Source organism: Protopterus annectens, chromosome 3.part1, assembly GCF_019279795.1.
Source record: "Protopterus annectens isolate FY-2018-M chromosome 3.part1, PAN1.0, whole genome shotgun sequence".
Taxonomy (NCBI): domain Eukaryota; kingdom Metazoa; phylum Chordata; order Ceratodontiformes; family Protopteridae; genus Protopterus; species Protopterus annectens.
Genome location: NC_056732.1, coordinates 64,413,646 through 64,428,303, shown reverse-complemented (window position 1 = coordinate 64,428,303; position 14,658 = coordinate 64,413,646). Strand labels below are relative to the sequence as shown.

The 14,658-nt window shown below is 44.8% G+C and overlaps 1 protein-coding gene across 1 annotated transcript in view; it reads left to right on the top strand.

Annotated features, from left to right (window-relative positions):
- DERL1 (derlin 1) overlaps positions 1-14,658 on the top strand; it is a gene marked incomplete in the record, with an annotated part of 727,712 nt that overhangs the window by 518,413 nt on the left and 194,641 nt on the right. Inside the window, 1 exon segment of the mRNA XM_044066574.1 lies at positions 2,737-2,832. Coding sequence (XP_043922509.1) covers positions 2,737-2,832 — 96 coding nt within the window.

Sequence of the window (14,658 nt, the reverse complement as noted above, 5' to 3'; positions counted from 1 at the left end):
GGCTTCCCTCCAACACAGAAAGGCTTGGGGGGGCTCAGAAGCTTACATACAGTCCTATATACAGCAAATCTGTATCTGGAACACTAGTTACAGGAAAGGTAGGAAACAGGCTTACAGTTTTTTTTTTTTTTTTTTTCTCTCACAGAAAAGTAGCATGCAGTGCAAGCTAGCACACTTGAGTATGTAGCAATGTTAGACCAAACGCGGTTTAAAAATGCAATTAAATTTAAAAGGACTAAAAGCAAGTGCAGTAAGAGGTTTATTAGGTAGAATGTGGTAAAGAGATGGGACTGGGGGAGTGTCCCAGATCAAATCTACAGTGGGGTGGGTATCTGCAAAAGCCCCCAAATTTAAACTACAAACCAAAAATAGGGAGAGTGGGTGGGGAAAACAGTTTCAACAGAGATCTAAGCAACAACTAACAGTACAAACTGTAAAACCAAAAAAAATATACTTGGCTCTGTATATTTGCAGATCAGTCTCTCAGACCAGTGAGACAACAGTTTCAACAGAGATCTAAGCAACAATTAAACTCTATAACCAAAAAAAACATATACTCAGCTCTGTATATTTGCAGATAGTCTGGAAGGCAGTCTCTGAGGGCACAGGTTCCAGTAATTAAATGCAGACTGTTACTAACAGGTCAAATTAAGTGATCCTTGAGTTGGATTAAACACAGGTTGTAAAAGCCAGTTATACCACCTGAAGACAGGACAGAAAATGGGGGGGGGGGGGGGGGGCAGTTTCAACCGAGATCTAAGCAACAAATCAAAAAATATACTCACCTCTGTATATTTGCAGATCAGTTTCTCATGACAGTGAGACAGAACAGAGATCTAAGCAACAATTAAACTCTATAACTAAAAAATATATACTCAGCTCTGTATATTTGCAGATAGTCTGGAAGGCAGTCTCTCAGAACACAGGTTCCAGTAATTAAATGCAGGCTGTTACTTTGACCAGGTTCACGACTCATTCTGCCAGGGCCCTCTCCTTCATTTGTTTCTTTTTGGAAAGGGTTGGATTTTTAGAAATATGTTAGAAGCAGCAGCTTGGTTATCTGTATATATCTATACAAAGCACTACAAACTAGTTTCCTTCTCCAGGTCTAGGGGCAGACTTTGTAGGACCATGGAACTCTTGATCCTCCTCCATCCTCTTCCCAGTCAGTTTAAGCTGTGATCTATCTATATAGCTACGGCTATTGCAGCAGACTATGAATAGAGTACAGTTGTGTAAGTAAACCATAACAGTAGATGTTCGAATGCTGACTGCTGCAGTAGCTGCTTCCTCCCTCCATCCCCCTATTTTTGTATGTTTTATTGCCAGGTTGAGGACCTTTATTTTCTTAGCATTTAAATTTTCAGGGCTCTAGCCTCCCTCTCTCAGTTGGCATGAAAGCTCTTAAGAGCTTGCCACCCAAACCACTCTTTTTCTTCAGCTCTGCTCAAGCTGGTTAACTGGGCACATGGAAGATGCGCTTAAATTTTGGAAGCTGGACGGCTGTTGTATCCTTAGCAAGCTACAATCCATATTACTGAGGCTACTTCACCAGTGATGATTTAAATATTTACTGTTATGGTAACTTTACTTATACAACTGTACTTTTATGCACATTATGACCTTTTTGAGGACAGAATCACGGCCCTGCATCTGCTGGTCAAGTATTTTTCTTAAAGAATGGAGAGGCATGTAATTTAAGTGGGTTCTGAAGTTTATATTAAGACAGTCATGCCTATCCAGCATTGTAGTTTATTTTTTGTTGTTTGTTTTGACAATGCTTTAATGTACTTTGTTCCAGAGATGGTTTGGGAGAATTTCCTGAATCAGTGCATCTGCTACCTTATTTTCTTTGCAGCAGCAAAAACTGTAGGGAAGTGCCCCATTTGCTACCTGTGGAGGATGCACGAGTTTGAGAATATTGACCAGCTGATTGCTTCTTTGTTCGAGGGAGGCAGAGGTCTTACATTTGCCAAGCAAATGCTATCCAATTAGGTATTAACTGCATTAAGTCTTGCCATCAGTTGGTAAGCCACCCATTATTTGCAAGTGTTGCACTCAAAGGTTATGCCAGTAGAGAATGTCTTTTATCCTTTGCTTGCTTCAAGAATGCCTCTGTTGCAGTGATTTATGCTTTGGCCACTTCATGCTTGGTGTACACATTCACCAGGCATTATTGAATTAACTGCAGCCCAGGGAGTTTGGCCACTTTTGGGATGTCCCTTCTCCAGGACTTGGTCATATGAGCTGTGTCTTCCTACTTCTTGCATCCTGGTGCTACTGCTTGGGATTCTGCCCTCCCTAGGACTCTTCAAGGAAGTTTCTTGTACTTGGATAGTCTACAGGTCCCTCCTTGATGAGTCAGCAGTACTCTCTTCCTTCCCATTTAGATTTGTGGGCTTTCCATTGACTAATGCTGTTGGAGTTGCCTGGGTAAGTATGTAACCTTATAACACTTGTTTTGATAATGTTGTGGCATATCTGTGTTGCTGTTTCTTGATTTGTTGGTAGGTAGAAGTTCATTTTATTTACCTGTGGTTGATGATCATGGCATGGATTAGCTAGGCACATGGACATTCCAAGCAAGGAATCTTTTTGGAAAAAAATGTCCTATTTTCATTATTGGACACATTAAGGAGGGGACAGGCAGTGTTTTTCTTTTTTGATTTGGTAAGTTATGAAAGTATTGTTATTTAATTAACTAATGCAATGTCATTCCTTTTTTTCATGTTGCAGTTGCTTATGATTCCCCTCATCATGTCTGTATTGTATGTCTGGGCTCAACTCAACAGAGATATGATTGTGTCATTCTGGTTTGGAACAAGGTTTAAGGTATTTCTATCCTTTCTGGTTTCCTTAAGTAAAACTGATGTACTTTTAACACTAGTAGCAATTATATACAGCTCTGTTTTTCATATAACCATTTTCTTCCTGTCAAAATATTCCCTGTTGTACAGCATTTTGTTTGTTCTGTGTTCTTAGATATAACTTTTCAAAATGTTTTATAGAGATTTAGGGTGAGATTCAGTTGAATTTAGTTATAACCAAAGAAGAAGCAGAAAAGACAGTTTTGAAGAACTCTGACAATTTTTAAGTTAACTAAAGAAACAGTTTTCCAAGTTATAGAGACTGGACTCTGTAGATGGGCTTTTTAAAACAGAAATACAGAAAATTGCAAAAGATGATTTTGGTACATAATGAATGTAGAAGTAACTGGAATGTTGTTGGGGAGGCTGTGAAAAGAATGATGTGGCATGAGATACCTACTTTGCACCACCTAACATACACCCATTATGCCACTTTGATTAGCTCCTGTAGCAAGCAATTTTCTTCTCTGCAAAATATTTTTCTTCCCATTCTCTGCCATCTTAATTTCCTCCACATTTTTGTGTCCATCTCCTTCTGTGGAATGCTGTTAATTTCATCTGCACAGTTCTCTGAAATCAGAGTATCCTATTCATTCCTGTATCATCTGACTGGATATCAAGACTCTTGTCAGATGTGATCCTTCCATACTAAAGCTACAAGCCTGAAGCTCCTTTAAGATTTTTTCTCCCATAATCCCCTTTGCTGTCAAGTTCCCTCAGATATTGTTTGCCATCATTATGTTCAGAAGGAATTCTTGTTCACAGCTAAGCACTCCTTTCAACTTGTATTCATTCTGGTATTTTTTTCAGTGTCTTCCATTTGGAAGTGCTCTAGTTTTTTAAGACTATAATTTTTCTACACATTGCAATTTTCTCTTTCTTTATTATGACTTAAATCTCCTGTCAAAGTTTTCCCCAAGTCATCAGGTTTTTGGCCCAGTGACTCCCTTTCTTTAAGAAATTAAGAAAAAAAATGTATATTCTCTAAAGCTGTCATTTGTTGGTAGTTATCACTGTTAGCTGTTTTATATCTGTGTATTGGTGATTGAGAGAAATTTCCTTTCATATATGTAGTGATTGATAAGGATAAATAGTTTGCTTTCAAAAGTGTGTCAGATGTGGCCAAACAATTCCACCCAGGACACCCATGACCTCTTTGTGGTGTGTTTGGGGTCAGAATGTTTATCGTCGGACTGCTCCATTTCCAAATCCTTCAGGCGTAGATCTCTTGCGGATAGACATAACAAACTGATATGCTAACTGACCCTTCTTCTGAAAAGCTCAAGAAGGGCAAAGACAAGTCTAAAGCTAGCAAACAAAAGAAGTGGAAGGCTGAAAACTCCGTCTCTTACTCTGTATCAAAAAATGCTGAAGCTAGATCTGACCCCCCCCTTTACTGAGCCAGCTAAACAGCCTTCTCCCTGGGTGATGGCTCCTTTGGAGATGGTGATCATTTTAAGGGACAAGTCTCTAAGGCCTTCTGTGGGCAGAATTCCTCTGAAATAGAATTACCCAGGATGTTCTTTGTATTTCACTTTTACAGCATCACACTTGGGTTATCTGCCTGCAGGTAGCCCTCAGTCGGCCCGAATACCAGAGACTTAGTATTTCCGCATTGGATGCTGTCACTCCAGGATTGACGTCAGGTGAATAAAAACAGGCAGCCGACACCATTACATCAGTCTTTCTTGCTGAGGAGCCCAAAGCAGAAGCAGTTTGCAAGTGCAGGTCGGCTGCTACCTGAGTTTTCGTTTACGAATTGAATCATCTTGAAGTCTTTTTAAGCTAAATACCCCATTGGGGATAATTTTTTCTTGCTCTAACCGATGTCAGGAAAGGTTAATAATTGTCTTGCCTGTGGAAAGCAAATACCACACTGAGATTTTCATTCCTACTGCGTCACCTGTTTAGCCCCAGACCACGACGTACCTCGCTGTCGGGTTTTGTGCCTTCTTCAACGCTGGAACCATTCGTCTTCTGGCCCTTATTGTCGCTAAATATTTCCGATGTTCTTCGTGTTTCACTGTTGCAGTCATCACATTTGGGTTATTTGCTTGCAGTAGCCCTCAGTCGGCCTGATTATCAAAGTCTTGGGTCCTGCATCGGTTGCTGTCTCATCTTCTGTGATGTCAGGTAGTCAGGGGTATAAAGCATACAGCCGACGCCATTACATCAGTCTTTCTTGCCATGCGGTGCCCGAAGCAGAAGCAGTCTGCAAGTGCCAGTCGACCGACTCCTGAAATTTTTGATGTTATGTAGTCCAATCTCGCCTTCATTCTTACCCCTGACTCGGCCATACTCTAGCTCAAAGTCTTCAATTGGCTCGTGGCTAAGAGGTATCCCATTATGCAACAGGCCCATTCCCCAGATCTCGTTTGCCGCTCGTTACGCTCAGATGTGGTCTTGCTTTTGGCCATGGCTAAGTATACTTTTTTTCTAAAGTTTTGGCTATTTGTTGATCATAAAAACTATTTTCATAGCTACTGTGTGCCTCTCTCTCTCTTGCTGGTTGTGTGGCCGTTTTCATTGGCCGTTTTTTTGTTATCCCGTTCACTCCCTTTCTTCCCACGTGCTAGGCCCGTTTCAGTTAGAGGACCTAGTCCTCTCCATTGTTTCCGTGTGGTCTTTTTGTGTTGTGCTTCCTGTTACTTGTAGCTTATTTAGTGTTTTGTCGTCTGGTAGTGGCGTTGTCCTGTTTTCCCCGGGCTAGGCCCGTTTAAATTAGAAGACCTAGTCCTCCCTGTAGTTTTTGTTCCCGTCGGTTACTAGGCCATTTTTAGCTAGAGGCTCTAGTTTCCTGCGTGGGGTTTAGTTAGGACTTTTGTGTGTACGTGTGGTTTTGCAGCTTGTCCCTGTGTGTGTACTCCTTTATACAGCATGTCTAAGGATTCTAAGGAACACAGACCTTCAGGCTTTAAAAAATGTGTTGAATGCAACAATAAAGTGTCTTTGACTGATGGGCACTCCGTATGCGTGTACTGCTTGGGGGCTATTCTCCTCCAAGAGTCCTGCTTGTTTTGTCATTCCTTCAGTTCCCGCATGCTACAAGAGAGGAAGAACAAGCTCATTCTGAAAGGACTGCTTAAACACTCCTTCGAGGAAGACTTGGCTAAGTCTTCCAGTGCCATATCCTCTCCAGCCAAAAAGGACAAAAAGACTGCTAAGAAGCACTCTCTGGCTCCATCTGTTTCTTCGGAGCCGCCAGAGAAAGTTGCTAGAGCAGCTTCTCCTTCGGCTCCATTGGCTTCAGTGCTGACAGAAGGTGGTGTATTGACTAAGTCTATATCGGCTCCCAGCCTTTCGGAGCCGATCACGGATATTTTGGTTCAGAGACGGTCTCCAGTTGTTAGACCAGGTTCTCCTTCACATCATTCTCCCTCTGGAGGGAGATCCAGATCTCCAACTATATCCTCCAGGTCCTCGAGGTCCCTTTCCAATGAGGGCGTTGATAGAGTGGTGAAGAAACTGCTTCAGTCATTGGTGCTGGCCAAATTGATTTCGGCTCCGACCCAGTCGGCTCCGGAGACAATGGCCTCTTCATTTGTTGTTCCTCCTCCGAGCCTTTCTTGGCCCTCGGAGCCAGAGTTGTCGGTTCCGTCAGGTGCCGTTAGGTCGGTTCCAGTAGCTTCGCCTGGCCTCTCAGTTCCGATTTCCGCTCCAACCCCATCTGTTCCATCCACAGGGTCGAGGATCCACAGTTCCCAGGTCGGACCCAAGGGGGAGGGCTCTGATCAATCTTCATCGGTTCCGGGCCTTCCTCTCGGTGCTTTGGCTCGGGTGAGCTTGGACCAGACATCTGCTTCGGACCTCATCTCCTCTGCACCAAGGGCTACTACCGTATCCTCTACGGTTAGTCGGCCTTCGGAGCCGGGGGGATCAGCCTTCGAGGTTATGGGGAGTGTGCTGGCCAGGTCGTCAGCTGCATCTTACGGCACCGACACTCTGCCACCTCCAGCACCTTTGTCAGTTTCAGATCACCCTCTATCCATGGACAGCGTAGACCCAAGGCCTCAGGATACCTCCATGAGTGGTCCTCAACTTTCTGACGTCTCCCCAGAGTTTTTGCCTGAGGAGCCCATCAGAAAGAGATTGTATAAGAGGAAACACGTCGACTCCCCGTATGAGTCTCTTACGTCGGACACCGACCTCGAGGAGTCTGAAGGGTCCCCCAAGTCATCTTCTGAAGATATCTCTTTTTCAGATATCCATGAGATCTTGAAGCAGAGAGGCGGGTGGCCCTCCAAATCCCCTTCTGATGAGTCGGTGTTCCTGAAGGCTTTCGGGTCTCAACCTTCCGCCTCTTGGGTGTTTCCCCCTTTCGATGAGCTACTAGATCTCGTCTGTCAAAGTGTGGGAAACTCCTGACACTGTGGAACCGGTCCCTAGGACACCCAATAAGTTTTTGTCCGCTCCCACAGACGAGGAATATCTGACAAAAGGTGTTCTAGTAGATGCCATGGTGGTGGCAGCAGCCACCAAGAAGGAACTTGCTGAAACTTCATCTACCATCCATCTGCCTAACAAGGAGTCCCGGGCCATGGACAGGTATGGAAAGCATGTGTTTACCTCAGCGGCCTTTACTCTGTGGTCGCTGAACTACTTGACGCATTTTACAAGGCTTCAGAGATATCTCCTAAAAGAGCTAGGAGATTCTCTACAGGGTAATGTTTCTGATGCCATGGCAAAGAAGGTCAATGCACAGATGTCCACCCTAAATTCCCGTACCAACTCCTCCATGAGGCTGATCTCATACGCAGCTGACAGAGCGAGCAGTGCAGCGGGTTCCGGAGTCGCTCTTAGGAGACACTCCTGGATGCACCTGTGTAATTTCATTGAGGCCTTCAAGTCTGCGTTCACCAATGCTCCATTTGACGGTTCACCGTTATTCGGAACCAAGGTGAAGGACACTCTCACTAGGTGTGAGCAGGAAGGAAAAACCCTGTCTGCCATGGGAGTCCATTTTTCCATGCCTTCTAGACCTTACCCCAAGGGCCAGAAGGGTGGGAAAATGTGGTTCAGGAAGTCGTAGAGGATTTTTCAGGATGCACAAAGTGATTCCCCCTCCAGAGGCAGGGGATGGGATAGAAATTCAGGTAGACACTGCCCTAGAGGTAGAGGAGGCCCACATAACCAGGGGGACCGTGATTCCTTTTGCGGTTCTCCCTACCAGCGCTCCTGAAAGGAGGCCCGACTGTGCGTCTCTGGAGCTGGTCAGGGGTTGCATTTCTTTATTCCCAGAAGCCTGGCAAGATGTCACACAAGATGAGTGGGTATTAAAGATAATTTCCAGAGGTTATCATATTCCCTTCTCTTCTCCTTCCCCGCCAACCAAGAGAATTCCAGACATTCCACCCAGTCACAGGGATTTTGCAACTTTAGAAATCAAAAAGTTACTTTCAAAGAGAGCCATCCAGCCTGTCCCCGCAGACCAAGTAGGATTAGGGACTTACTCCAGATTCTTTTTGGTGCCGAAAAGAACAGGGGACCTGATACCCATCTTGGATCTCAGCCGATTGTACCTACAGGTACAAAAGTCCAAGTTCCGCATGGTCACCTTACAGTCAATCCTCCCTCTGTTAGGGAAAGCTGTGTGGATGTGCTCCATTGACCTCAAAGATGCTTACTACCATATCAAGATGGACAGGGCATCGAGAAGTCATCTACGCTTCTGGCTCCTTTCTGCCACCACCGGGCATCTACTGTTACAGACCAGGGACGCCACCATTACACTGTGCCAAAGGTTAGGAATTACTCTAAATTGGGAAAAATCTGTCTTGTTGCCCTCGCAGCATGTCACTTTTATCGGCGCCAAACTAGATACGGTGCTCATGAGGGCCTTCTTACCAGAAGAGAGAATCCAGGCTCTACAACAGCAGGTCTACGCCTTACTACCAGTGAGGAAGGTCAAGGCAAAAGTGGTCCTCAAGTTATTAGAGACCATGGCTGCCACGATCATGCTAGTTCCCCTTGCCAGACTACACATGAGGGTTCTTTAGTGGCTGCTTTTCGCCCAATGGTCACTACAGCATCTTCCACTCTCCCATTCTATTCTGATTATGGACACTTGCAGGCAGGATCTATGCTGGTGGCTGCAGGCCAGCAATCTCAACGTGGGCAAGCCTTTTGTCCCATCTTCTCCAGTTGCCACGGTGACCACGAATGCCTCCTAGATTGGGTGGGGGGGGGGCATTATCTCGGCAGGACAGTCCAAGGCACGTGGCAGGATCACGAGACCCATTTGCATATCAATGTCTTGGAGATGAGAGCAGTGCCATTAGCGTTGCAAGCACTTTAGAGCTTTCTCTCTCTAGGGACAATTGCAGTCCACTCAGACAACATGTCAGTGGTATGGTATCTGAACAAGCAGGGAGGAACCAAATCATACCCCCTTTGCAGAGAGGGGCTTTGAGTTTGGCAGTGGGCGGTGTCTTCCCAATGCTTTCGAGTTGCAATGCATATACCGGGGAAGTCCAACGTGATTGGTGACAGACTGAGCAGAGTTATCCTAATGCCTCACGAGTGGTCTCTGAACAAATATGTTGCGGAGAAGATATTCTGCAGATGGGGTCAGCCTTGCTGCTTTCTATTTGCCAGCCCCCTCAATGCCAAATGCAGCAGCTACTTCACCCTTATCCCCCCGGAGGGGGAGACACCCAGGGACTCTCTGGTTCATGACTGGCCCTCCGGTCTTCTCTATGCATTTCCACCGTTTCCTCTGATATGAAAGGTCATTCAGAAAGCACAGTCTTTGGGAAGCAAGGTGATCCTGATTGCCCCACACTGGCCTTGTCAGATTTGGTTTCCCTTCCTTCAACCCTGTCTAATGGACGATCCCTGGATTCTGGACCCAGATCCAGATGATCTGACTCGTATGTCAGGACAGTTCCATCCTTCCATCCAGACCTTCAAATTGACAGGTTGGCTGCTCCAGTTCCGTCAGGCTTCATGATTTTTCCCCAGGTGTGGTCCACATTCTGTCTTCTTCCCACAAGCCTTCTACCAGAAAGATTTATTCCAGTAAGTGGAAGAGATTCTCCATTTGGGCCCGTGAAAGACACATTGATCCTTATACAGCTCCTATTTCGGCAATATTAGAATTTCTTTCTCAACTGTTCAATCAGGGATCAGCTGCAGCAACCATTAAAGTGCAATTGGCAGCGATTTCTACCTTTCACGTTGCTAATGAGCCCGACCTTATGGCTCATAGGCTTTGTAGGACCTTTCTGTAAGGGACAATGTTACTCTGACCTCCAGTCTTTGATCCAGTAATGCCATGGGACCTCAATTTTGTATTACAGAAGCTCACCTTGGCTCCCTTTGAGCCCACAGCTACGTGTGACCTAAAATTCTTGTCATTGAAGACAGTATTTTTGGTAGCCATAACTTCAGCTAGGCGGATCTCTGAGCTCCAAGCTTTATCAATTAAGCCACCTTATTTGGTGTTTCATAAAGACAGGGTCTCCTTAAGAGCCAGTCCTTCCTTTATTCCAAAGGTTGCTTCTGTTGTCAATGTCAACCAGTCCATTGAGTTGCCTTTGATTTTTTCTGAATTTTCTAACAAGGCAGAATTTAAGTTTCATCAGCTAGACCTTCATAGACAATTGTGTTTCTATTTACACAGGACAAAAGATTTCAGGAAATCAGATCAACTGGTTTGTCTCTTTTTCAAACAGTAGCCTTGGGGTTCCTGTTTCTAAAGTAACCTTGTCTCGCTGGATTTCCAATTACATCTCATTTATTTATGGTTCCAATAACAAAGAATTACCCTTTAAAGTGAACGCTCATTCTACATGATCTCTGGCTACCTCTACTGCATTTCAGGCTAGGATGTCTATGGATGATATTTGTGCTGCAGCAACATGGGCTTCGCCTCATACTTTTATTAGTCACTACAAATTAGATCTGGTCTCTGGAGGCAGATCTTCCTTTGGTTCCACAGTGCTCGAGTATTTTTCACTGAGCCACCCAAGGTCAAGGTGCTAGGGACACTGTCCCAGGGGTAAGAATGAAGGCGAGACTGGACTGCATAACATCAAGCCTTACATTCTTACTAACTCCCCCCTCCTACCTCCCCTTGAGGACCTGGAGGTATAGTCTCTAGGTGTCAGTAGTCCTTTCTGTTAGGGTTGTTTTTCTTGTGTGTGTGTGTGTGTGTGTGTGTGTGTGTGTGTGTGCACGCGTGCTTGCAGCAAACAAGATCTGGGGAATGGGCCTGTTGCATGATGGGATACCTCTTATCCACGAGCCAATTGAAGACTTTGAGCTCTAGAGTATGGCGGAGTCGCAGCCAAGGTTCGGCTCCGAACCCAGGGGTAAGAATGTAAGGCGAGATGGACTACATACATCGAACGTTATGGTCAGTAAAAAACTTGTTTTCGAGTTTCAGAACCGAAGTCTTCATCTAAAGCTAAGTACCCCATTGGGGAAACTTTTTCTTTCTCTAAACCAATGTCAGTAAAATTCAGTAATTGTATTTCTTGTGGAAATCAAATACCTCATAAAGATTTTCATTCTTACTGTATTCCTTGCCTTGACCATGACGTACCTCGCTGTCTATTTTGTGCCTTATTTAAGCAACAAACTATTCGTCGTCTGTATATTTACGCTTCTAAATATTTTGGTACTCGGTTCAATTATCCAGATATGTCTTCGGTAAGCCATCCGACTACCGACATTCTGAAAAAACGCAAAGATAAAGACACAGACAGGCCGACTAAGTCCAGCGCTGCCTACGACGCTTCTCCTAAGCCAGTCGCCAGTTTGCCGGTACTCAGTGAGGTGCTTTCGCAGCCCCTGATACCCGCTACTTCAGATTCGTAGGCCTCTACTGAGACCCATTTGGAGTCCGGTATGCCGGGAGATGCTTCAACTGTGGAACCTGAGGATGGATCTACCTTGGATGGGTCTGGAGCCGCTGTGTAGGCACCGGCTTCTGAGGGTGTATTCAGGCCTACTGACTTGCATATTAAACCAACGCCATCTTCTTCTTCAAGGCCTAAAACGCGAACCATGCCTAGAAAACCGATGCCCAGACCGCACGGTCAGACCTCTATGCCTAAAAAACAAATGATTAGAATGGGCTGAAGACCTTATTACTTTAATCAGGGGAGGTCAACCTTCCCCTTCTAAGAGACCCAGGACTGAATTTGCTTACGATACTTCTGACCAGGATTCTGAAATTTGTTTCCTCTGACCAGGATTTACTCTTATCTACCTATGAGGATTCTGATGCAGAGGACTCTATTCCCTCTGCTTCCCCCCAAAGGATTTCTCTTTTGGTAAACCTTGCATACTCTTGGGGAGCATTTTCGTTGGGAAAGCCAGGATTACTCTGATTCTAAAAAGAGGCTTAGGGATTTCTTACTCCTGCCCCAGCACAGGCCTTTAGCTATCCCTCCTGTACTAGACATTGTTGATGATGCCTATCAAATAATCTAGCTTGGCCCCTGACTCTTTACCTCCTGCTCCCAGAAAACCTGATAGATATTATAGGGTTCCTGACTCTCACAAGTTCCTTTTTAAAAATCCTACTTGGGATCCTGAGACCATTTCACAGGGACCCAAGGGCATTAAGGCTACTACTGCCAAAAATCCTACCCCCTCTGATAGAGACTCCAGGGCGCTGGATAGATGGGGTAAGAAGGTATACACTTTTTCTGCAACCTTGGCCATTAGGGCCTTAAATTGCCAGTTTCATATGTTAAAGTATCAGCAGCATATTATTGGATTGCTTAAACAGAAAATGATGTTGATTCCTGACAGGATTTAATGCATTCTGCTGAGCAGGTTGGAATATATACTTTGCAGTGTGGTTTTGATTCACTAGAGGTGTCTTGCAGGGCTGCTGTTTCTGGGTCTGTACTTAGAAGGCTTGCTTGGCTTAAGGAGCAATCCTTGCCAGATCATGTTAAAGCCAAATTAATGGTCCCTTAAATCAGGACTGCCTGTTTGGCAACAAAGTGGAAGAAGTTCTTAAAATGATGGAGGAAAAAGCTAAATCTATGCAAACTGTTAAAAAATTCCTACAAGTACAGCCTCCAAGATTTAGTAGGCATTGGCCTTCTAAGAATTGGTCCTTTCCTGCCTCTTCCAGGCCTTCTTAGTCCAAACCCAGAACCAGCAGAACACCCAGGCTTCAGTCCCAGGGTATGCACAGCACTAAGCAGTGGGGGGCTCCCACTTCCAAATCAGGGAGTAGTAAGACTCCCCCCTATGGTAAACTGTCTCAATGACTTAACTTAAAAACTTCCAAGCATTTCGCAACTGACTGCCCCTTTGGGGGGAAAGATTGCTCTTCAGGCAAAAAACTGGGAACTCATTACCCAGGACAAATGGGTTTTAAATATATTCTCCCAAGGATACAGATTTCACTTCCACATGTTACCAACCCCAAACAGTTGGCCAGGTCTACCCCCAAATCAGTGGGCAGAGGCTCAAAAGCAAGTACTCTCTCTCTTAAGTATAAAGGCTATTCAAACTGTACCAGAAGAGGAAAAGGGTTTCTATTCAAGACTTTTCCTGGTACCCAGAAAAGGCAACTCATGGCGTCCTATCCTGGACCTTTCTATCTAAAACACCTTTTTGGTGATTCCAAAATTCAAGATGCTAACTCTTCACCAGTTGCTTCCTATGCTAGGCAAAGATGCCTGGTTGGCAACACTGGATTTAAAGGAAGCCTACCTGCACATCCCAATCGGGGAATCTTGCAGAAGGTACCTACACTTCAAAGCAGGCTACATGCACTATCATTTCTCTGCACTGCCCTTTGATTTATCTACTGCGCCCAGGGTATTCACAAAGGCCTAGCTCCAGTCATTGCATTTTGCAGGCAAAGAAATATTAAAATATACCCATACCTGGACGATTGTCTAATTCAGGCAGAAAGCCAGGACATACTTTTGAATCATCTGGCATTTGTACAAAAGGTGCTAACTTGTCTGGGGTACACTATAAATGAAAATAAATCACATCTGGTACCCTGTCAACAAATTATATTCCTGGGAGCTAGCTTGAACTCAAAATCCCAGATGGCTTTCCTTACGCCAGAGAAACAAATTTATTTGACAACTTACTTCAAGCTAGTGGCCGCAAAAACCCTGCTGTCTGCAAGGCAAATACTGAAAGCCTTGGGGTTCATGGCCTCCTGCATTCTATTAATTCCATATGCAAGACTGCATATGAGGAAACTACAATGGTATCTAAAAAGCCTATGGTGTCAGCATTCTAAGGATCTAGAAGCAGTGATTCCTGTCATACCTTGCCTATGGTTAGAATTCCTTTGGTGGGCAGAGGCCTGCCACCAAAACAAGGGACTACCATTCACTCTACCCCCTGCTGCCCAATCCCTAACAACAGACGCATCAGACTATGCATGGGGGGCTCACCTTGCAGGGAAGTGCATTCAGGGCAAATAGAGCCCAAGTCAAATGCACCTGCATATCAATCAAAAAGAAATGTTAGCTGTACAGAATGCTCTGACAGCCGTCAAGGACCACATTCTTCCAGGACAATTAATGGTGAAGACGGACAACACCACTGTTATGTGGTACATAAACAAGCAGGAGGGTACCCATTCTTACCCCCACTTGAGCTACCAAGTGCATCTACAGGCTCAATTCCTGCCAGGAAAACTAAATAAATACACTGGCAGACGAACTAAGCAGAAATCTCATGGACCCACAAGTGGAAACTGGAACCAAAGACTTTCAAGATGTTGATAAACAAGTGGGGGAGCTCTGATATAGACCTGTTTGCCTCCCCCCAGAACTACCAATTGGACAAATTCTGCACA